Source organism: Littorina saxatilis, linkage group LG17 (assembly GCF_037325665.1).
Source record: "Littorina saxatilis isolate snail1 linkage group LG17, US_GU_Lsax_2.0, whole genome shotgun sequence".
Taxonomy (NCBI): domain Eukaryota; kingdom Metazoa; phylum Mollusca; class Gastropoda; order Littorinimorpha; family Littorinidae; genus Littorina; species Littorina saxatilis.
This window is the reverse complement of record NC_090261.1, coordinates 22,592,145-22,615,305: the sequence shown is the minus strand read 5'-3', so window position 1 is coordinate 22,615,305 and position 23,161 is coordinate 22,592,145. Positions and strand designations below refer to the sequence as shown.

At 40.0% G+C, this 23,161-nt stretch overlaps 3 protein-coding genes across 3 annotated transcripts; 1 reads left to right on the top strand and 2 right to left on the bottom strand.

The window, feature by feature from the left end:
• Nucleotides 1–3,508: 3,508 nt before the first annotated feature.
• On the bottom strand, nt 3,509–5,958 carry LOC138952130 (complex I intermediate-associated protein 30, mitochondrial-like). Its single transcript, XM_070323725.1, has 4 exons — nt 5,811–5,958; nt 4,925–5,491; nt 4,481–4,666; nt 3,509–4,099 (listed from the first exon to the last, which is right to left on the bottom strand). Exons 2-4 carry the CDS (start codon nt 5,444–5,446, stop codon nt 3,875–3,877), a joined length of 933 nt encoding a protein of 310 aa, XP_070179826.1. The 5' UTR covers nt 5,447–5,491; nt 5,811–5,958; the 3' UTR covers nt 3,509–3,874.
• Nucleotides 5,959–6,108: 150 nt separating this feature from the next.
• LOC138952134 (calcineurin B homologous protein 1-like) lies at nt 6,109–16,616 on the top strand. The gene is made up of 7 exons (XM_070323728.1): nt 6,109–6,222; nt 7,852–7,924; nt 9,738–9,818; nt 10,458–10,570; nt 11,795–11,898; nt 13,212–13,292; nt 13,685–16,616. Exons 1-7 carry the CDS (start codon nt 6,156–6,158, stop codon nt 13,736–13,738), a joined length of 573 nt encoding a protein of 190 aa, XP_070179829.1. The 5' UTR covers nt 6,109–6,155; the 3' UTR covers nt 13,739–16,616.
• A 1,102-nt stretch (nt 16,617–17,718) lies between these two features.
• On the bottom strand, nt 17,719–22,400 carry LOC138952131 (uncharacterized). The gene is made up of 5 exons (XM_070323726.1): nt 22,123–22,400; nt 21,381–21,500; nt 19,974–20,058; nt 18,182–18,337; nt 17,719–17,903 (listed from the first exon to the last, which is right to left on the bottom strand). The coding sequence occupies exons 1-5, from the start codon at nt 22,255–22,257 to the stop codon at nt 17,812–17,814; spliced, it is 588 nt and encodes a 195-aa protein (XP_070179827.1). The 5' UTR covers nt 22,258–22,400; the 3' UTR covers nt 17,719–17,811.
• Nucleotides 22,401–23,161: the final 761 nt, after the last annotated feature.

The following is a 23,161-nucleotide window of genomic DNA, read 5'->3' as shown; positions in this document are numbered from 1 at the left end:
ATTTTTGACAGAATTGTAACAAACATTTTTGTGTGTGTTCGGTTTTGAAAGCATTACAACAATAAGTGTGAACATCACATTAAAGCCAAGCATTCAGAGTGAGATGCACGTATTGTTCAACTGTATGGTACATACATGTAGTTAATTGCTATTTTGGGTTGACATTTGTATTTTTCTTTCACTTAATTGATTGCTGCTAACTTGTGCTGATTTGCAAAACTCATAGATATTGATATAGAAAGCAACAACAACAGTAAGTGACAGCTATGCTGATCCAGTCTCCTGCCACCTGAGAACATATAAGAAGCATTCAAATGAATAAGCAATTTTCATGCTGAGATGCTTACTTCCCTTTGTTTTTAGGTGTCGTCATTAGCGCTCTTCGATCCTCACTTGGTTACATTTTTAAGAGGGAGCAATGTGAAACGAACACTAAAAGCCTGTTGTGAGAAGAATCTCCTTGTCTGAGTGTTGTGATTGTCTTCTATGTGGCAAATCTGTGATGGATCGTTACATTTTAATATGCAACAGGTTTGCATTGCTGTGACCCGGCCTGGTTTTTGTTTGTTTGTACTGCGTATTTTCATATTACCCCTGTGGCATCTCCATTTGTTTTGAATGCTGTTCCCAGTAACATAGTTGATAACAGGGTTTGTGTAGGCCTTTGAAATTCTTGAATCTCATCACCTTTGGAAATATTTTTGTACAGCTCACAATACTTGAAAGCATTGATGGCTTAATTGCAGCTGCAATGACACTTTTCTATTAAGGAAAAGAGGTCTGATTTGTTGGAACATAGCCATTGTAGTGATCTATTCATTTGTGGAGAATACTCGGAATGTGTGTAAGCAAGCCTAAATTCAAGAACACTTGTTCCTGATGCTTTTTTGACCTGGGACATTAGTTACATGCACAGTATTGTAAATAAACAAATAAATTAGTGTGATGTTCCATCGAAAGTCTGAGAAATGTTACATCTGTATGCTGTTTCACCATCTATTTCACAATTTATCGTGACTTTTTACTTTGTTCATAGACTCTAGCTGGGGATTTTTGCAGTATGCTTTTACTTTGTAAGATAATTTTCTCATTGATTTTTGCAGCATGCTTTGCTTTACGAGGTTCTTTACTCATTTTGAATCTCAAGCCATTCATTTATGAAATCTTATGGGAAAGGGTGATAGCAAAAATCCCTTTTGTACTATAATTTTCTTTCATGAACCTAATTGCACAGGATTTTTTTATTTTTATCATAGCTACTTTTGCTAGCACATACAGCTACTATTCATGAGACATGTATTCTTTGTATGATCATACAGAATGTGCATATTTTAATTTATAAGATATAAGCTTTACATTTTTCTCGCATATGTTCTTGTATAACCGACATGTGCATTCATTTGCTTTTTTAAATAGCTTTCCCAAAATACTGTCAGTGGTTTTAGAAAGCATTTTTATCATTTTGTTACATTTATCAAGTTTTGACTAAATGTTTTAACGTAGAGGGGGAATCGAGACGAGGGTCGTGGTGTATGTGCGTGCGTGCGTGTGTGTGTGTGTGTGTCTGTGTGTGTGTGTAGAGCGATTCAGACTAAACTACTGGACCGATCTTTATGAAATTTGACATGAGAGTTCCTGGGTATGAAATCCCCAGACGTTTTTTTCATTTTTTTGATAAATGTCTTTTATGACGTCATATCCGGCTTTTCGTGAAAGTTGAGGCGGCACTGTCACGCTCTCATTTTTCAACCAAATTGGTTGAAATTTTGGTCAAGTAATCTTCGACGAAGCCCAGACTTCGGTATTGCATTTCAGTTTGGTGGCTTAAAAATTAATTAATGACTTTGGTCATTAAAAATCTGAAAATTGTAAAAAAAAAATAAAAATTTATAAAACGATCCAAATTTATGTTCATCTTATTCTCCATCATTTTCTGATTCCAAAAACATATAAATATGTTATATTTGGATTAAAAACAAGCTCTGAAAATTAAATATATAAAAATTATTATCAAAATTAAATTGTCGAAATCAATTTAAAAACACTTTCATCTTATTCCTTGTCGGTTCCTGATTCCAAAAACATATTGATATGATATGTTTGGATTAAAAACACGCTCAGAAACTTAAAACAAAGAGAGGTACAGAAAAGCGTGTTATCCTTCTTAGCGCAACTACTTCCCCGCTCTTCTTGTCAATTTCACTGCCTTTGCCATGAGCGGTGGACTGACGATGCTACGAGTATACGGTCTTGCTGAAAAATGGCATTGCGTTCAGTTTCATTCTGTGAGTTCGACAGCTACTTGACTAAATGTTGTATTTTCGCCTTACGCGACTTGTTGTTCTTGTAATGTAATTTATTCCACTTATTCTGCCCAGTGCATTTGTCTTTGTGGGACAGAGCTGTGTTGATATGCTTTTACTTGAAATGATGCTGTTTTTGATTTCAGTTATTGTCTGATTTTTTCCCCCTTATTTTCTTAAATTTAGATTGCATGGTTTTTTACTTCATCTTTTCTTTGGTCATGTCTGTCTCTTAAAAATTGTTATTCAAGCAAATTTGTTTTGAGATTTTGTGGTATTTTTCCCTTTCTTGATTGAAGATGTGGGTTTTTTTCTCACCTTTTCTTTGATAACGCATTTAATTGGACCATCTTTTAAAATAAAACCATAAAACAGCTAGAGATTCATTGAAGAATAGAAGCCTAAAATACAGGGTGCTTTTGGGGTAGAAAGCAAAACAGAGGGGGGAATTCAATTTGCTTCATGGTCAAATTAATTAATTTCAAGGTTTGCACTGTCTAAGCGTGTGGTTTTTTTTTTGGGTACAGTATTAAATGTTCAAAAGTGAATACATTTATCCTGATCTTGTAAATTGAGGTAAATTAAAAAATTAAAATATTACAGGTTATATGATTATTAAATATGACTATTTAAAATGAAACATTATATATTTATACAGCAAACTGAAGCAATCCTGGTCAGAAAATATGCATACCTAACAATATAGTTAAGATCATATGAAACCGGTAAGCATGAGCATTTGATAAAATAAAGTTTTAACAATGTGTCTCTTTGTTTTCTGCAGTGCATGACGGGGGTCTTAACCGATTCAAAACAAACATGCTACATTTGGAAAAACAAGTTTGACAATTTATTTTGTATGTTTTTCCTTTCCCTTATCTGCTATTGTTTATGCAAGGTATTTTATTGTTCATGGACAAATAATACCCATTGTCATTCTAGGAAATTGAGGGAAGACCAAGAAATGGGTTTCATTTTGTAATAAATCCAGCTGCTAGGTTGCAGAAAATACTTCTATTGGTGTTTGATTGCCTGAGAGAGATTGCATGATGAGCAGATGTGTGTGTGTGGTTTACATTGTGTTACAAAGTGTGGCATAAGTATGTTAATGAACTTCCTCTCTTACACACACACACACTCTCATCAAGCATACATGCAGATTTACACACACATGTTCCTGCACACACACAAACGCACACACAGTCTACTGGGAAAACGCTCTTGTATTAACCAAAAACGAATTCCACACAGACTCCAATTGAACATGCAAAGCCAGCGACAGAGAACATGTCTGATTAACTCACTTATTACATGATATAAACCTTTCTAACTTCAAAGATAGAGATACAAACTCAAACGACTCTTTGCAAAGGCAAGGCCGTGAACTCGGTCAGAGACAGTCCGCATTGCTATATATCTAGGTCAAATCAGAAAGCTAAACTTTGACAAAGAACATAGAAACATGCTTACTGAAACACTGAAGCGTAAAACGTTCATGCTCAAAGGTTTCACACCACACAGACATTGGTTAGCTACACTTGAATTATCCTTTTTCAGACCGAATTTTCATTTTACGTGTTCACATGAGCAGGATTAGCTTCATACGATTCGTATGCAAACTGTTCTTGGTGGTTCTCATCGCGCATGACAGCAATGGAGTCAATCTCAAGGTAGAACGGTCCCTCGTTGCCATCGCCAACAGTGATGCCTAGGTGCTTTACCTTCTCCAGTGGAATGGCTTCCTGCTTGTCCTGGATTCGACCCTTACTTGTGACGTAGAACTTTGAAAATGGAATCTGAAGAAAAAGAGAGAAAACCATAAGTGCTATCATTACTGTCGTTGCTAGTTTACGGACTGGAGGTTAACGTCAAACTTAAAAGATGACGGGTAGGCGTTTAAAAAAAAAAAGGGGGGGGGGGGGGGGGGGGGGCCACTATCTGGCATTACCACCACCAAGTGCTCCTACTACTGACCATTTTTTGTTGTGGGACGGGAGAAGCAGGGGGTGGGGTGGTGTAGTAACACATAAAATTCTTTACATCGCTGGCCAAAGCACTTGCTTCACATACACACACATACAGGCCTCACTAACATTTAAACACACAAAAAGTGTTACCTTAGCGTATGCATAGTTTACCTTTAAAACACTTTAAAATGAAGAAACAAAACAGGGCACCTTTGCAGTCTGCCAGTAGGGGCCACCACGGGTAAAGAGGGTATAGTGATACTGGTCATGCCAGCTAATGTCGAAGAAGCGATCCATGCCAACAGTCAACATGTAGGGTCGTCCATCCCCTCTGACTTTCATCAGCAAGTGTGTAAAAGGTGTCCAGTCATGCACGTCTTCACGCTTGAAGGACAGCTATAAATAGAGAAGAAAACCATACAATTTACTTATATTAAGAAGAGAAGACAGTTGCTGAAAAAAAAAACTTGTAGATTTTCATCATGTTTCCTGCTTTGAGTGTCAGAAAGATCAAATACGCTTTTTACCTCTCTCTATTTAGTTATATCTCTCTCTGATACAGATCGACACAGACATACACACACACACACACACACGCACACACACACACACACACACATACATATGCATACACACACAACATATGTAACTTACAATTTTAGTGGGCGAACGTATGTTGCAGTAGCCAGTGCGTTTCACGATCCCATCTTTTGGTACCTGCTGTGATAAGTGTCCATGGAAGAGACCTGTTTTGTTCTTTGTGAATGTAAAGTTTGCTTGGCTGAATCCATCATTATTGTCCTTGTCGGTAGTTAACATCCAGTCAGCAACGCTCTCCTGATCATAGAACTTCCACACATATTCATAGTCTTCATGCCGTATGTCAAAGATATTTCGGTCTGCTGTGAACTTTTCTTTCATCTCATCACACCAAACGCCCATTTCTGATCCCAGAATCTTCACGCCATCTTTAATCATTTTTGTCTTTGGAACATCAATGGGTTTACCGTAACCAGACTTTTTGTCCTTCTCCCACACACTCATACATGCAGCCTGCTGTCTCAGGACATGGTGTGTTTGATGACCAAAGATTGCTTCTGCTGTGGTTTTGTTTATGGTTTGTTGGCACCTGCACAAGATTATGCTGGGATTTGTCTGCAGAAGTCGTCGTGCCATTTTGATGCCTCTGAATCTGATTCTGATCACGATCTCGCCTTCAGCCTTTAAAACCGGAGATAGAAATAAAACAAATAAAAATAAGGATTCTACCATGGCAAATCTCATTCATTCACGGAATCTTTCGGCTTGAAATTGTGCAAGGCTGTTCGCCACATACAGACAAACCAGCATGAAAATGAGTTGAGATGTGTATCATTCATGTATATTACTTTACCCCGATCATTGGACTCTATTTGGAGTGATCCAGAAGTGACAGGTACCAGCAGAGGTCATACCAAAAACCGTCTCACTCTCTGTGCTCGATAACAAATGCTAACTTCACATTCCTTGGACATAATTTGAGATGATAGATAGTACTTACATTTTTATTCCCGCTGAGCTTCTCTCATTCAAACTAGAAAGGATGCAAAGGCTTATGCTGCCTTACTCTCCTGTAGCAGACTTACAAAACCGCACGGCCTCCATTACTTCTTCAGAGTGCAGACCCCTGAATTTATCCCTGCTACACAAACAAAATAATCAGACTGAGAGAGAACACTGTTTAATACAATAGTGAAGCCCTCAATATAGGCATAAAATATTATTTATGTCATGGGCATTTGCCTTATATGTTTTTAATGGATAATTGGGAACATTTGTAATAATAACATTTTAAAGAGAGTATAAGTTATAACCATGTAGGGTGAAAGGTCAACCAGCAGACAAGATGGGTACGAAATCGTCAATGTTGCTTCAAGAAGAAGAGATTGAAGAGATTCAGAGAGAAACAGGATGTAAGTTCCAGTTTCAGGGAATTGTAAATTGCAACATAGTGTGTTATGTTCAACTTGATTTTCCGTTTGGTCACGTTATAAGTTTCAATCGGCAGCTTTTTGCTATTGTTTTCCTATTGGGCTCTCTTGTTTGCTTTCCTGGGCCGTTTGGTAGTGTCAAAATCTACACACCAACTCAATCCTGTTACTGGTATGTCGTATAAGGAGAGGGTCAGTTTGATACAATCAGTGAGATCCGTTGTAGAATTTCCCCTGTCGTGTTTGCATTAGGTTCACACCTTTGCTTGAGCTAAAGAAAAACAAACCCCATTAGAACAAAGGACATTTTAAGCTTTAAATCTGCAGCATTTGCATTTCTGCTCGTGCTGTTCAGTGTTTGACTTTGAGTGTTGCAAGCAGATTTCTTCTTTTTCTTCATGCAAAACGATGATTCTGAATCCAAAGACTTTCATTTGAAACGTGTGTGTGTGTCACTGTGTGTGTGTGTGACACGCCAGTAAATACAGCACCCTGTACTCACGTGACATGTATGTCATGTAAGCTTACCCCAAGTTCGATTTATTTGAAAACGCACCGAGCGGTGCTGCTGATCGAACTTTGGACCATGTATTCACCTGTTGGGTTCTATTTTGTGATGATAAATGGTATTTTGACTTTGAAATTAGCTTCCACGCAAAATATTTCTTTTCCTATTCAAGTGACGTAACCGCTCGGTGTGTTTACTAATAAATCGAACTTGGGGTAAGCTTAAACTTAAAGTCACAAATCTGCTTCCGTTGCAAGATCTTGCCATGATTTTCTCTCTTAAGATAATTGTACGGCTTGAAATTGGCTGAGAAACATTCAGTCTGAAGTTAATTTTACATGTCACGTAAGTATAGGGTGCTGTATTTAATGGCGTTTGTGTGTGTGTGTGTGTGTTAAGTCTAACTGGACATGGTATTATGACTGAATGTGATACAATCTGATATTTGTAGTTTTTTTTGCTTATGGAAGAGTTATTTCAAAAAGTCTTCACTCTTCACAGATTTTTTAAACTTCCACTTCCAGAGTTTAGGTTATTCTGTAAACCAAAAGGTGTTTGAGAAGGAATTCTTGAAATGAAGAAACAAAACTATGGTAACTTTTGGACGGGCGCAGTGGCCTAGTGGATAAGACGCCGGCCTCCCATGCTGAAGGTTGAGTGTTCGAAACCTGGTTGCGTCTGGTGTGTTTAAGGGTGAAGATGTTTCTGATCTGCCAGGTCAACTAATGTACATGCAGAGCTGTTACTGTTGGTGCCTCATCCCCCTTCGTGTGTACACGCAAGCACAAGACCAAGTGTGCACGAAAAAGATTCTGTAATCTATGTCCGAGTTCAGTCAGTTATAGAAACACGAAAATTCTTATACCAAGCATGAATCCCCGAAGTCGTCGTAGGGCTGCCTGTCTGTCCATTCACCCACACAAACGTCTTGCACGTAAAAACCCACGTGCAAAAAAAACCCACAAGAGTACGGGGGAGTGTCACTGTCAGCCCATGAACGCAGAAGAAGAAGTGGTAACTTTTAATTGAGTCTAAATATGTTAATTTTGTTTGTTTGGCTTGTAAAGCAAACATACACATTGTATGTGTTCTGTATGTTGCAGTTTCCAAAAACCAGATTGTGCGTCTCTTCAGTAGATTCACCACTTTGGACAAATCTAACAATGGATTCCTCAGGTAAAAACTGTCTCCGGGTTTCTCTGTGCAATGGTTTTTTGACTCACATGCGAAGCAAAAGTGAGTCTATGTACTCACCCGAGTCGTCCGTCCGGACGTCCGTCCGGACGTCCGTCCGTCCGGAAAACTTTAACGTTGGATATTTCTTGGACACTATTCAGTCTATCAGTACCAAATTTGGCAAGATGGTGTATGATGACAAGGCCCCAAAAAACATACATAGCATCTTGACCTTGCTTCAAGGTCAAGGTCGCAGGGGCCATAAATGTTGCCTAAAAAACAGCTATTTTTCATATTTTTCCCATTTTCTCTGAAGTTTTTGAGATTGAATACCTCACCTATATATGATATATAGGGCAAAGTAAGCCCCATCTTTTGATACCAGTTTGGTTTACCTTGCTTCAAGGTCAAGGTCACAGGAGCTCTTCAAAGTTGGATTGTATACATATTTTGAAGTGACCTTGACCCTGAACTATGGAAGATAACTGTTTCAAACTTAAAAATTATGTGGGGCACATGTTATGCTTTCATCATGAGACACATTCGGTCACATATGATCAAGGTCAAGGTCACTTTGACCCTTATGAAATGTGACCAAAATAAGGTAGTGAACCACTAAAAGTGACCATATCTCATGGTAGAAAGAGCCAATAAGCACCATTGTACTTCCTATGTCTTGAATTAACAGCTTTGTGTTGCATGACCTTGGATGACCTTGACCTTGGGTCAAGGTCACATGTATTTTGGTAGGAAAAATGTGTAAAGCATGTGAGTCGTATGGGCTTTGCCCTTCTTGTTGTTGTTGTGTGTGTGCGCTGTTTTGCATTTGTCTATGTCAATTGTCATAGTTTTCTTCCTCTTTGAGAACCTGTTTGTTGAAACTGAAAGGGCTTCCGTTGTTTCATCCATTGGTATAAACAACACTCATTGTTTGTCGATCTTTCAGATTGCTCACAAGTTCAATGTTGTATTTGATTACAATCTAACCCCCATTTTAAACCTACAAAATTATGAGAAAATCAGTTCTTAAAGAAGGATGGAGTCTTAAATCTGAAAAATGAAGGTTCTAAAAAGGGGGAAGTCTTGAATAAGAGGGTCTTAAAAGGGGGTTCCACTGTAACACCGTAAAGCAGAAAAAAAAGAAAAAAAAGATAATCAGGAACAACTGATAACATAACAATTATTCTGAAAATCAGACAGCAAAGAGTAACTTACTTCTGTATGTTTCTTAACCTTCCAAATGGCGTTTGAAAAATGGTTTTAGTGATACAGCAGGTTTAGATGTGTCCAAGAAAATTTTCCATTTTAATGGAAAAGAAAGTGTTTATTAATAATTGTTCTTGTTATTGTTAATGGGGCGGGGATGTAGCTCAGTCGGTAGCGCGCTGGATTTGTATCTAGTTGGCCGCTGTCAGCGTGAGTTCGTCCCCACGTTCGGCGAGAGATTTATTTCTCAGAGTCAACTTTGTGTGCAGACTCTCCTCGGTGTCCGAACACCCCCGTGTGTACACGCAAGCACAAGACCAAGTGCGCACGAAAAAGATCCTGTAATCCATGTCAGAGTTCGGTGGGTTATAGAAACACGAAAATACCCAGCATGCTTCCTCCAAAAACGGCGTATGGCTGCCTAAATGGCGGGGTAAAAAACGGACATACACGTAAAATTCCACTCGTGCAAAAAACACGAGTGTACATGGGAGTTTCAGCCCACGAACGCAGAAGGAGAAGAAGAAGTTATTGTTAATGTATGTTATGCTGCATTGTGTCACTCTAGCTTTCTGTTAAAATCCCCTTTTACTCTTTACATTTTCAGACGAGAAGATTTTCTAAGGATACCAGAGCTAGCCATCAATCCTCTTGGTGACAGAATAGTTCATTCCTTTTTCAGTGAGAGGTAAGAATTCTATTCTTTGCATAATCATTCCTTTCGAATAAAGGTGTCAGGTTCATTAGTTGGTTGTTTGATGCCCATATCAATACATGTAGTGATGTACTTGGTCATTAGGTTAACTGTGATGTATTTGAGACATTTTCTCTGCTTTGGAGCCATGCATCACATGTCAGGTCCTCTCAAAGATTTGTTTATTTGTGGCTCCCATGAGCTCACTCAAGTTGTACGAATAGTCACATAATTTTAGAATTTGCTGTTGTATGATTTGTCTAAACTTTAGCCTAGATACATTTTGGTGCTTTTCTAACTGAGCAATTTTTTTTCAGAAGAAAAACCCCATTTGATTCAGAAGAAGGGGAACTTAAATGAGCAAAGTTGCTCATGAACTTCCAGGGCAGTTGTTTTCATATCATGTGAAACAGGATGTAAAGAGGGATGATGTAATTGTACAAAGTAGCTTCAAACAGCACTGCCAGCTTAATTGCGCAGTATACATGCCTACATTTGAATGTGTGTGTGTGTGTGTGAGAGAGAGAGAGAGAGAGAGTGAGTGAAAAAAAGAGAGAGAGAGATTGAAAATGTGCATGTGTTTCTAAAAGTAAAAGTCTCAGTATTGAATCAAAGCATGGTGCTTTTTTTCAGCAACGATGACACAGTGAACTTTCGGCAGTTCATGAGAATTCTTGCCAGGTTTCGACCTGTGAAAAAGAATTCAGAGAAGAACAAACTAAACGACAGGAGTGAGAAGCTCAGGTGTAAGTATATTTTGAAAACTGGAGGACTTTGTATGGTCATAATTAAAATTATTATTCATCATATTTGATTCTATCAACCTCTAGATAGCCTGATGTAGTTTGGGGTCTTAGCACTGCCAAAGGATGCTGAATTTTACCGACTCAAAGCAACTTTCTTGGTTTTTTTATTCATGAATAAAAAACGCTCGCGCTGGACCCGAGTACTCTTCAGACTGGCTCGCTCAATAAATATAAATGTTTGGAATGTCTGTGGTGTGAATGTTGGTTTCTGACCAGAAATGCAGATCTATTTCTGGCCGATTCATAGATTCAACCTACAAACTGCGACCTCATCTGTGATCAGATATGTTTCGACAAGCATTAAACGGATGAAATTAACCACATGCAGTTTATTCTTCAGAAAAATGCAGCGATACGCACCCCAAAAAATGGGTTGGGTTCGGTGATTTGTACATAAACGTCTTCCTTGCGATAGATTCGCTTATTATTTTGTCTTATGAAGCCGTCATCAACACGAACACAATGATTGCAGAAGCAAACTCTGTACCTACACGACCGAGACACAAGACTGATTATTTCACAGCTGCAATGAGAATAGAGAACAAAGACGTTTTGGGTAAGCTTACTCACGTCAGGTCTTCACTGACAAGCTAGGAACAGACGGAAAATTCCGAACAAAAGTAAATGACGTCAAAGTTTCTTTCGCTTTGCGTGTAACTTTGTCATGACGTATTTTTGTGTGACGCGTACGGCTGTTCTATCAGGTCAATGGCTGCGTGTTGCCCCGCCGGTGTGAACTCCTCCTACGGCCAAGTCGTTTTTGTGGTTTATTTCGCATTTAGGTCCCAGGTAACATTATGAAGTTTTAATACGATCAATCGGACCTATTATCAAGTTAGTGTATCAACTTTTGAACGAACTGCGCCCAGTAGTTTCCCAGCAATAAGCTGTTAAGTGGAGACAGACACACAATTAAAGTCTGCTGAGCCCTAGTACTAGCGTAGGGAATATAATGAAATTGAATTTGTTGGGTTTTTTTTTTTTTTGCTTCTTTTTTTCCTCCAATTCCAGCTTGTTATACGAGTGAAGAAGAACTGAACTTATTAAAACCTATTTGTTCGACCATGGTTTTAGCAGGGATGTTAAACTCACAAGTTTCCAAGTCTCTCATCCTTACAGTTTGTCCACCCAAATCAGATTTGGATGTTTATGCTTTGTCTGCAGTTGCCTTCAAGATGTACGATTTGGATGGGGATGACTTGATCTCAAGAGACGAACTTCTGGCTGTTCTCCATATGATGGTGGGAGCCAACATTTCAGAAGAACAGGTACAGACACTTGATGAAAACTTGGCGCTTAAAATGTGTACAGTTGAACCTGCCCTGGTGACCAACTCTTGGTTAGTAACCACCTGCTCACAAAGACCATTCCAAAAGGATCCCAACGTGTTTTTTCTCTCATATGAATCACCTTTCCACAGCAACCATCTGTGGACTGGGTGGCCGAGTGGTAACGAAACTTGCGCTCGGAAGCGAGAGGTTGCGAGTTCGACCCTGGGTCAGGGCGTTAGCAATTTTCTCCCCCCTTTCCTAACCTTGGTGGTGGGTTCAAGTGCTAGTCTTTCGGATGAGACGAAAAATCGAGGTCCCTTCGTGTACACTACATTGGGGTGTGCACGTTAAAGATCCCACGATTGACAAAAGGGTCTTTCCTGGTAAAATTGTATAGGCATAGATAAAAATGTCCACCAAAATACCCGTGTGACTTGGAATAATAGGCCGTCAAAAGTAGGATATGCGCCGAAATGGCTGCGATCTGCTGGCCGATGTGAATGCGTGATGTATTGTGTAAAAAAATTCCATCTCACACGGCATAAACAAATGCCTGCGCCTTGAATATGTGCGCGATATAAATTGCATAAAAAAATAAAAAAATTTAAATAAAAGAAATATAAAAAAATAAAAAATAAAAATCCCTGCGCTTAGAACTGTACCCACGGAATATGCGCGATATAAGCCTCATATTGATTGATTGATTGATCTATTAGGATCAATTTTGAGCAGTCCCTTGGGTGATCTTCATAGACAGGTTCAACTGCATTTGATTTTGCTGCTGTTATCAATCATTTCTCCACAACAACCAGTACAATGTAGTAAGGATGCAATGACAAGTCTATTTCGATAACAGAAATATTGTTGGAAGCAATCAAACCTGAAACAGCTAACTTGGTTGTTGGGTGCTCTTCAGTATTTTCAAATAAAAACAAGCGAAATACCGGAAATTTTCAGTGAATGCAAACACCGCTTTCTACAATGCTTCTGTGCGTATTCCGTACCTGGGGGCCTGGTAGCTCAGATGTTAGAGCACTGGACTTGTGATCCTTAGGTCACGAGTTCATATCCAGGCTGGGACAGGCACGGGTCAAGTCAGCAATGGTATCCATGTCCCACCCCTGTGTCACCACAATGCCATTAGCGCTGGTGGCTGATAACATGATAACACGTGAACATGCACACACTTCAGTAGTGCGACTTGTTGCTGCTAACTTTCCACTAGGAGGAAGCGACCCGAATTTGCGTGCAATGGGATAAGGAAGTAATGAAAATGGAAATGAGTCATAGTGAGGTCTTTGGTGTTGCAGCTTGGCAGCATAGCCGACAGAACTATCCAGGAGGTGGATGAGGACAAGGACAACAAGATTTCTTTGGAAGAGTTTGTCAAGGTGAGCAATACAGTGAAACCCGTAATTTAAGACCTAAACAATTCTGAGAAAATGAGGTCAAAAGGGAGGGAGTCTTTACAGGGGAGACACATAAAAGCAAGAACTGAGGTTGTATGTTGCTAATGAACATATTTTACCTTTAATTTTGGTATTCTTGTTTCTTTTTCTTCTATTTGATAGTTTGTTCGTTGACAACCTAGCTCATTTTATATTTCATTATTTTGGGTTGTGGCAACTTGTTTGTGACATAGTCAGCTAATTGTTACCTTTTGATTTTTTCCTCATGGCTGAAGGCTTATTGTAAAAAAAGGAACAATTTCTTACATCATTACCCTCATTAATAAAAATAAATCTTATTTTATGTAATACTTTTATTATTAATTTTTTGACAGGCAATGGCAAAGGTTGATGTTGAGTCCAAAATGAGCATCCGCTTCCTTCATTGACGGAGAGCTTTTCACCATAGCACCCTCCTGTCATCAACAGTTCCACCTGATAACCACTCCATCCTCTGCCATGGGGTTCGGTTACAGCGCCGATAGTATTTATTGCTGCACGGGAGACGAGAGTGTTTTGTTGGCGATAAGCATGCATTTATTTGGCCATCAGTATCAGAATCAGTATCATGACAATTTTTAAAGAGGCTTGACATGTAGTTCAAGTCACAGAATTCTTTTTTCCTCGAGCATCAAGCAACGTATTAAGTAGGTACATGTATCAGAACGATTATCATGACAGTTTTTAAAGAAACTAGACATATTCATTGTTCTGTAGTTCAAGTCACATAACAGGTTTTTTCCTCAAGCTGCAAGCAAGGTATTCATTATGAGCATGATTATCATGACTGTTTTTAAAGAGACGAGACATGATGTAATTTCATGGGTGGGATTCTTCCGGAAATCCAGATTCGTAATGTCTGTGGTGACGTTTTTTGGTTGTTAATCATACAAATCCTTCAGCGTCTGGGGGCCCCAGACACCCCCCCCCCCCCCCCCCCCCCTTTAAAATTCTTCGGGATTCATGACATTTTTCAGTCCCACCCATGTAATTCCAGTCTTCCCAATCACCAAGCAAGGTATTCTGATTCAGATTGTGTGAATGGTGTTTATTGTTGTCATGCAGGTTGTTATGCGTCTACATCTGTGTCAGATTTATAGAGGAGAGCAAACAAACAAAAAAACTGTGTACGTAACTAACGGTTTTTGTCATATTAGGCTGTTTCTGAAAAGGTTAATAAACCTTTGAGCTGCATGCTAGAAGTTTAGAAATGCCATTTATTAAAAGGAAAGCACAAACCCTGACTTTGAAGAAAAATTACTTTGTTCATTCTGGGCTTGAACGGTAAACTGAACTTTTGGACCAAAGTCTTTTATGATTGCCTTGCTGGTTTGTTGCTTTGTCTGTGTTCAGTGGATGACTAGCATTTATTGTCTTATTCGTGGTAACAGGTGGGTGAAATTTTGAAATTTTCCTTCTGAAAATTCTTGGTGCAGAAAAACCCTTGTAAAAAAAATCCCTTGTCAAAATGTCAAGCATTATATGTTATACATTGTGGGGTGCTTATACACTAGTTTGATCAGAGCTGGAGTCTCGTGTAGATATTTTCATATGAACTAGGACTACTTTCAAACACTGGTATTATGATATAAATTTCAGGTTACACTCTTATTCTTAAAAGTTATGCTTCTTTTTTTATTTATTTTTATTTTTTTCATTATGTTTTTTTTTTTTTACTTTGAAGCCCCCTTTTTCTATTGTTTGTTTATGATAAACCTATGTCATGGGGCAGCTGTTGTCGTTTTAGAGTATAAGTTATTTGTGAATTTTACTAAGTCTTCACTAAATCTTGACCAAATAAGGCAGACTACTAATGACAAGATTTCAGAAACAAAGGGAATTAAGCACTCTCTATATGGAGAACAACAGTAAGTGACAGTTATGCGGAACCTGTCTCCTGGCAGCTGACATAATGAGAAACATTGTCTTTCATGTTCTTTTTAAGTTATGTATTATAGTCTTCGCTCAAAGAGAGAGCAAAGAATGGCTGGGAAGAGAGAGAGACAGAGAGTCTTATCAAAAAAGAAAGATACTATGAGTCTATGATGGGGTTTATTTTATGATAGTTTGTACTTTGAAAAGTCTCTCACATTTTTCCAGTGAATGTGCACAAACAATGTTATGATGATTTTGTAAACAGATTTATTTCCACTTGCTGTGCAAGTTCAATTCAATCACCTTTTCACCTCTCTCATTTTATGCTTGCTAAATTAATTTTCTTCCTGTCATTTGGTTCACCCAGAATTGAATTTCAATGGCATTGGATCTAGATTTTTAATTTCTTTTTATGAGTGTCATTAGGCACAATATGTACACGTATCACCGGTGTTTGACTGTAGGGTAACACGTATCACCGGTGTTTGACTGTAGGGTAACACGTATCACCCGTGTTTGTTGGGTAACACGTATCACCCGTGTTTGACTGTATGGTAACACTGTTGAGATGGAATGTCTGGTGTTTTTTTCTTGATTGTGTTTCTCTTTCTTTGAAGTTTAAATTGTATCTGTTTTTGTTGTTGTTGTTTTCTTGTTCTTCTAGGTACTTCTTTTCTGTTTGTTTAGATGTTTTGTTGTTTTTCATGTTGCTCTTGTTTGACACACAGAGAATGTTTAAGGAAGTTGCTGAGCTACAGATCTTATGGGTCCAAGAACGTTGTGTTGTCATTGTGTCTACAGTAAGTGCATGTACTTGTACTGTTTTGTTTGACTTTTGGTGTATTGTTTTGTTTTTCTGTTATTTATATTTCATTTGCATATCACTATTGTGACTCATTGATGAAGTGAATGTGTTATGGTATCAAAAATTAGCTCTCGCTTTGGTGATTTACTCTGCCATTTTGTGTGTTGTGTGTTAGTAACAGATTCTGTCTTCATTCAAATCATACAGTGAATAATGTGGTGCTTTGCATTTGTGATATGATCAAAAATGCCTTTTGACTGGATGCTGTATGTATTTTGTATGTATGTATTCTTCTTTGTCAATTTGTTCACTTGCTTTTGTTTTGTTTGGTTTGCCTGTCTGAGTTTGCTTGTTTGTTTGTTCGTCATTTGACACCAACATCCAAATTTCCAGTTCATTTTCTTCTTTAAATACACAGTCGAACAACCATTTTTCATATCTTTAAAATCATCTTAATTTTCATCAAAACCAGCTGATTTAGGTCAAACCACAATTCAGTCATGTCTCATGGTTTTCATGGTGTTAGATTGAGTTAGGTTTTTGTGGGACAAATGTGATAATAAAACAAATAAAATGCTGCCTGTCTGTTTGTGTTTGTCGTTGTGGCTTTTATCTTCAGAGGTGTTTTTGTGTGTGTGTCTGTGTTTTTCTTTGCAACGTGTGTCCTGCTCAAGTGCATGCTGGATTCTTCATAATTATTGTCTTGAGGTTGTATTGATTTAGTCTGTGTTTCAAAGTAAGAATTAAGCAGCAAATGTCAGTACACACTAACACACACAGGCACACATACACATACACACACATAAACACATACCCATAGATTCACAGATACATTGAGAACAAGTTGTAGCCTTTATCAGACTGAAAATAAAATGCTAGGACAAAGGGCTTTTGTAACCACAGTTGCAGGGCTTTGCACAATGTTTTCAACATTGCACATAGTGTCTGTGTTCCTGTTTCCCCCGTAAGGTTCATCGGTACAAGACTATTTTTACCTCCTTACACACTGACTGTTAAAAAAAACATTGATGTGCTCGATGTCATCATTTCTTTTCCTACCGGCACGGTGGCCTAGTGGTAAGGCGTCCGCCCTGTGATCGGGAGGTCGTGGGTTCGAACCCCGGCCGGGTCATACCTAAGACTTTAAAATTGGCAATCTAGTGGCTGCTCCGCCTGGCGTCTGGCATTATGGGGTTAGTGCTAGGACTGGTTGGTCCGGTGTCAGAATAATGGGACTGGGTGAGACATGAAGCCTGTGCTGCGACTTCTGTCTTGTGTGTGGCGCACGTTATATGTCAAAGCAGCACCGCCCTGATATGGCCCTTCGTGGTCGGCTGGGCGTTAAACAAACAAACAAACAAACAAAAAACTCAATTCTTCACCATGAACAATGCAATTAAGTATAATAAACTTGTCATATAACATCAAAGGCAAGCTTTTATGGGAAGTGTGTGTGTGTGTGTGTGTGAAGAAAGGTACTTTTACTGAAAACGCAAGTCCTGTCGACACAAAAACAACCACCCATTATATTTTTAACACTGTCAGAGATATCATTGCTCATGCAAGATGATCTCCAGAAACATTTTACCATTCAGTTGCTTTGTTGGCATGCAAACCATATCTGATTGACAATCACTTTTTTTTCCAAGCAATACACTTTCACAACATTTTCACTGGAAGAAAAGCGGACACATTTCCCATGCATTTATTGTGGCATCAGAATTGTAACAACTACAGGTATCATTTTCCAAGGTCATCCGAATGTCACGGCCGTGAAGTGTCCTAAATATGTTTACATGCCTCAGGAATATCGATGGGGGATGCCAAACCCTCACCAAAGGTTGTGAAGAAGAATAAGCCGTTCTGGATCTCAGCTGTAAAAAAAATTTCAATAAAATTGTTCTTATGGGTGCAAGCATATTCTTCGTGATGTTGCCGATGCGGCATACAACCCATGCGATTTAAAAAGAAACATGCTAATACTCTCTCTCTTTCTCTCTCTCTCTCTCTCTCTCTCTCTCTCTCTCTCTCTCTCTCTCTCTCTCTCTCTCTCTCTCTCTCTCTCTCTCTCTAGCTAAAACACACAAACACACACACACACAAACAAACACACACACACCCCACACACATATTATAACAATAATAAACTCACAAGAAGTGATTCCCTGCACCAAAGGCACACAGCCCAGCTTGGTGAAAGCCGTTGTGAAGACAGAGTCGGAACCGGGTATCTTGTAGCGCCACCCGTCGTACTGCAGTCCACCCAGACGTGGGCCAAGGTAGGTGCCACCCATGTACTGAGCCCCAGCTACCGACACAGGAAAGTACAATGGGACACTCTTTAAAAATCTTCATAAATCAGATTTTCACAAAGAAGGAGTCAAATTGAGTACAGAGGTAATGAACAGAAAATGTTCACCATATAAAGACCATCCCCTCCTCATCGTGGTATGGTGGTGAAACAGAACCAAGCTATGCCGTCGGAAGAAAATCGCTGAAATTTCACTGTCCCTAAAACGTGGGGTGATTTTTCATTGTGAGAAGTATACTGGTAGGGTTCTCCCTTGGCGGACAGGTTGGTTGCTGGCTAACGGGGCTCTGGTGAAGACGGAGGAGTGCTGGACAGTACCGGTGTGACGGCACAGAGGCCCAAGGACACAAGCGGTCATCTCAGCAACCTCCAAACGGGTAGACTGGACTCGTCAACCCTGGCAGGTAACCAGTCTAGGAGAAGGGAAACTCCGAAATAGAACCACGGGCAGACCAAGCTCAACAGCCCAGGAAGGCAATTGGTCTAGGGGAGGGACCCCTGACCAACGTCCAAGGCCGAAGTCGGAGATGCGGGACCCCCTGGGTGCCAAAAAGCGCTGCATCACGCAAATCACAAAAGAAGTAGTGAACGACGAAGAAGAAGAACAGAAAATGTGAAAAAAAAGGGTGAGAAAGGGGGTCTTTAAAACGGGTTAGCACTGCACAGGGGCGCATATTTTCTTCTTCTTCTTCTGCGTTCGTGGGCTGAAACTCCCACGTACACTCGTGTTTTTGCACGAGTGGAATTTTACGTGTATGACCGTTTTTTACCCCGCCATTTAGGCAGCCATACGCCGTTTTTCGGAGGAAGCATGCTGGGTATTTTCGTGTTTCTATAACCCACCGAACTCTGACATGGATTACAGGATCTTTTTCGTGCGCACTAAGTTGGTCTTGTGCTTGCGTGTACACACGGGGGTGTTCGGACACCGAGGAGAGTCTGCACACAAAGTTGACTCTGAGAAATAAATCTCTCGCCGAACGTGGGGACGAACTCACGCTGACAGGGGCCAACTGGATACAAATCCAGCGCGCTACCGACTGAGCTACATCAGTCCCCGCCCGGGGTACATATAACTTGAGGTATCTCTGATAACAGAACATGTTCCAATAAAGGAAAACCTTTTTATTGTTCGTCTGTCTAATAATCTGACTAAAATATATCAGGATAAGTACAATATAGGGAGACTTCGGACTGTACCAAGGACCCTCAAATACTGCCAGAACAATAGAATTGATTGCCTTAATGAATGTTGAGCTAATCTGCAGGCTCATTTCATATATATGTGACCTTGAAGTTCAAAATGCAAAACACGACAGCAGTAGCCAGCAATCAACCACTCGCCTGGGAAAAATAATAAAATAAAAGCAACAGCTTGAGAGAGAGAAAAAAGAGAAACACCTTCCGAATGGCGCATAGATGCAGTTCTGCTGTATTCTTTCAGTGCATCTTGTTACCCCCCAAAGAACATGACAAGAAATATCCATGCAGCAAAACCAAATATGTAACTGTCACACACAAACAAGAATCTGTATGCACAAATTAACACCACACACACACACACACTTTGGGAGGAGAGAGAAGGGACATCTATTGTCATTTCAAAAGTTCTAAAAGAGAAAAGAAAACTGACCTGGGACACACTGTTGTGGCTTGAGAGACACAAACTTCTCTGTGCACAGTGATGGATTCCTTTCCTCCACCACGTACATCTTGCCCTGCAATCACGTCACACATGGTGTCAAATTCTTGCCCTCACCAACCCAGCACCCAGCTTATGAGTTTAAAGAGTTATGCAGTGGTGAAGAAGCTATTCTGTCTGAAGACTAAGTTTTCTGGGAAAGTCCAAGGGGCATACGCTGAACACTGTGGCTTATGGTGCGCTTTGAGATAGTTTTGTTATCGTTGTGTGTGCCCGGTGTTTTTTACACGAGTTGTGCGTCCGCAACTGATTTGCCGGACATGTGCACCTTATGTAGGGGGAATAAATGTGGCGAATGGGATTGTTTCCGGGGCGCTTTTGCACCGTTATTTTGTCAGAACAGGAGCTAGGTCGTTGTCCATATTTCGAGCCGGTCCATATTCTGCAGCCCGGCTTGTCTGCAAAGCCCCTCGGTCCCAGTCCTGTTCCCCCTTGCTAAAGAAACTTCATTGGCTCCCTGTAGAGCTGAGAATCCAATATAAGTGCTGCTGTATCTGCTACAACATAATATCTGGCTCAGCCCCATCCTACCTGTCTGACCTGTTCACACTCTATACACCCTCACGATCCCTCCGCTCCTCTGTAGACACTAGAATATTCCGTCTATCTTCTTTTAGTCGCAAACCGTCAGCCCACTCTGCTGCCGTTGCGTGGAACTCTCTCCCTTACTCTATCCGACACTGCCAAACATTCTGTTCCTTCAAATCAAACCTTAAAACACACTTCTTCACCCAGTATTTTGATTAATTTTATTTCAACATGGTGCATTTTTGAATCACTGAGGTGTTTGAATGTTTGAATGTATTGCCTGTGTTAGTATGCTTGCAGATTGTATTGATGTAGTGTTTGAGTTTCGTTGTTCACTTGTGTGCTGAATGCTGCTGCACATGCTTTTGCTTTGCTTTGTATGTATTATGTATGTTTGTCATTGTAAAGCGCTTTGAGAATGTAAAGCGCTCTATAAATCTCCCATATTATTATTATTATTATATTAGGGACACTTCCCCTATGTACCAAACAAACATTTATGCTGAAAGTCATGTCTGAGTCTGATATCTCTTTAACCTTTCAAACTAAAAAAAAAAAAAAAAGGGGGGGGGGGGGGGGTCGGAGTGTGTGTGTGTGTGTGTGTGTGTGTGTGTGTGTGTGGGGGGGGGGGGGGGTCGGTAGCAGTACATAAGAAGAAAAACGATCTCGGAATTTTTTTTCTAGATACGTACTCTGTCATATTAGAACTTACTCTGAAAATATAGCTACACTGAGAATAAGTAAGCAAGCTTTTCTATTTGTCACTTTTATGTCTTCGTGAAGAACTAATTGAATTTTACACCTACTAACCTTGCTAAAGTCCAGAACTTCAGTAGCTAGAAAAGTAGAGGTGCCAGACTGTGTGTCCAAAGTGTAGGTTGAAGCTCTCTGTTTCTCTGCAGCAAAGTCCACTTCCAGAGTGCTAACCATCTGAAAAAGTCGAATCGAAGTCGGGTTACATCAAGATGATCTTCTGGGGATAGCAACATATTGTAAATTTAGTAACAGGGTGTCGTTTGGTGTTGGCAGTCGGCAAAAGGCCGAAACTTATTTCAAATCACCGAAAACTGTGTGGCAGTCATTTTGGCACAATTGCTTAACTTTGTAACGGTGGTGAAAAACTGAAGTGACACATAGAACTGCCTAAAACGTTTTGACAAAACTTTATGTCTATAGCCATCATTTCGCAAATTTTTCAATTAAATCAATCAGCCCTAGCCATCCCAGATGAAGCAGACTGACCGTGATTGAAAACACATCAAAGCTGGCACTCAATCTGAGGCTGCACTCGCAATCCCCTTTCCGCTGTGTTACGCCAGTGGGGTCGGCCCGCTATTGCGCGGGGCCGCTATTGCGCGAATCTTTAGGGTTAGGGTTAGGATTAGGGTTAGGGTTAGGGTTAGGGTTAGATTCGCGCAATAGCGGACCCGCGCAATAGCGGCCCAGCCCCACGCCAGTCACATGGATTGTTAGCAGCGAATACCATGTACAGCTGGACCAGAGATATACAGATACAGATACAAATACATATACAAGATACACGAAAGCTTACAATGGTGTCCGAGTTGATGGTGGCGAGATCTGTGAGGCTGACGTTGAACTTGGTCGGGAAGCAGCACGGTGTCTGGCACTGTGCCAGAACCATCAGGCTCCCCAGAACCGCCGCTACCACCGCAAGCCCTTGCATGTTGCTGGCAGACAGACTTCTTCTTCTTCTTCTCGTTCACTTCTTCTAGACGGACAGTGACAGATAGTAAAACACACTGATATATACTGTTTTACTGAGGTGTATTCTTGGGTATGTATGGCCTGGAAGTAAAGTATTTGTTAATTTTTCTGCATTTATATGCAAGTTGTCGGTGTTGTTTGTGATCGTACTAGGGTCTGGATCTTGTTTCAAGTGCCTGGAGTTAATAAGAGGAGAGTGTATATCTCGATAAGGCGCGCGTTTTATGAGAATGTATTGACTGGGGTGTCTATATTGAATAATAATTATATCGATCAACTGATGGGACTATACTTCCTGATATTACTGTTTAACAAGAAGAGCAAACGCTCGATCGAGTCACTTTCGCAGTTCTGAATATTATATGAGGCATCAGATGGACAGGAAGAAATTGCTATTCACAACACAATGAGTGACGTTCACATAAAATTTGAGCCCGGTCACTTTTATAGTTTCCGAGAAAAGCCCAACGTTAAGTTGTGTGTTGCCGAACAGAAAAGGCTAGTTATCTCCCTTGTTTTTCTGATAACGTTCGTAAAAGGCTACAGATGTAAATACTTTGATGTAAAGAATAATCCTACAAAGTTTCAATCACATCCGATGAACTTTGTCAAAGATATAAAATGTCTAATTTTTCCTTTGACGCTGACCTGTGACCTTGAAAAAGGTCAAAGGTCAACGAAACCATCGTTAAAGTGTAGAGGTCATTGGAGGTCACGACTAAACAAAATATGAGCCCGATCGCTTTGATAGTTTCCGAGAAAAGTCCAACGTTAAGGTGGTGTCTACGGACGGCCGGCCGGACGGCCGGCCGGACAGACTAACACTGACCGATTACATAGAGTCACTTTTTCTCAAGTGACTC

Coding starts and splice junctions, on each gene's coding strand:
- LOC138952134 (XM_070323728.1), top strand. CDS start 6,156: ATGGGTACGAAATCGTCAATGTTGCTTCAAGAAGAAGAGATTGAAGAG. Junction 9,819..10,457: donor CATTCCTTTTTCAGTGAGAG/GTAAGAATTCTA, acceptor GCTTTTTTTCAG/CAACGATGACACAGTGAACT. Junction 13,293..13,684: donor CTTTGGAAGAGTTTGTCAAG/GTGAGCAATACA, acceptor ATTTTTTGACAG/GCAATGGCAAAGGTTGATGT.
- LOC138952131 (XM_070323726.1), bottom strand. CDS start 22,257: ATGCAAGGGCTTGCGGTGGTAGCGGCGGTTCTGGGGAGCCTGATGGTT. Junction 21,501..22,122: donor CCATCAACTCGGACACCATT/GTAAGCTTTCGT, acceptor CGACTTTTTCAG/ATGGTTAGCACTCTGGAAGT. Junction 17,904..18,181: donor GGTGCAGGGAATCACTTCTT/GTGAGTTTATTA, acceptor TTTTTTTTACAG/CTGAGATCCAGAACGGCTTA.
- LOC138952130 (XM_070323725.1), bottom strand. CDS start 5,446: ATGGCACGACGACTTCTGCAGACAAATCCCAGCATAATCTTGTGCAGG. Junction 4,667..4,924: donor TACGTTCGCCCACTAAAATT/GTAAGTTACATA, acceptor CTCTATTTATAG/CTGTCCTTCAAGCGTGAAGA. Junction 4,100..4,480: donor CCTACTGGCAGACTGCAAAG/GTGCCCTGTTTT, acceptor CTTTTTCTTCAG/ATTCCATTTTCAAAGTTCTA.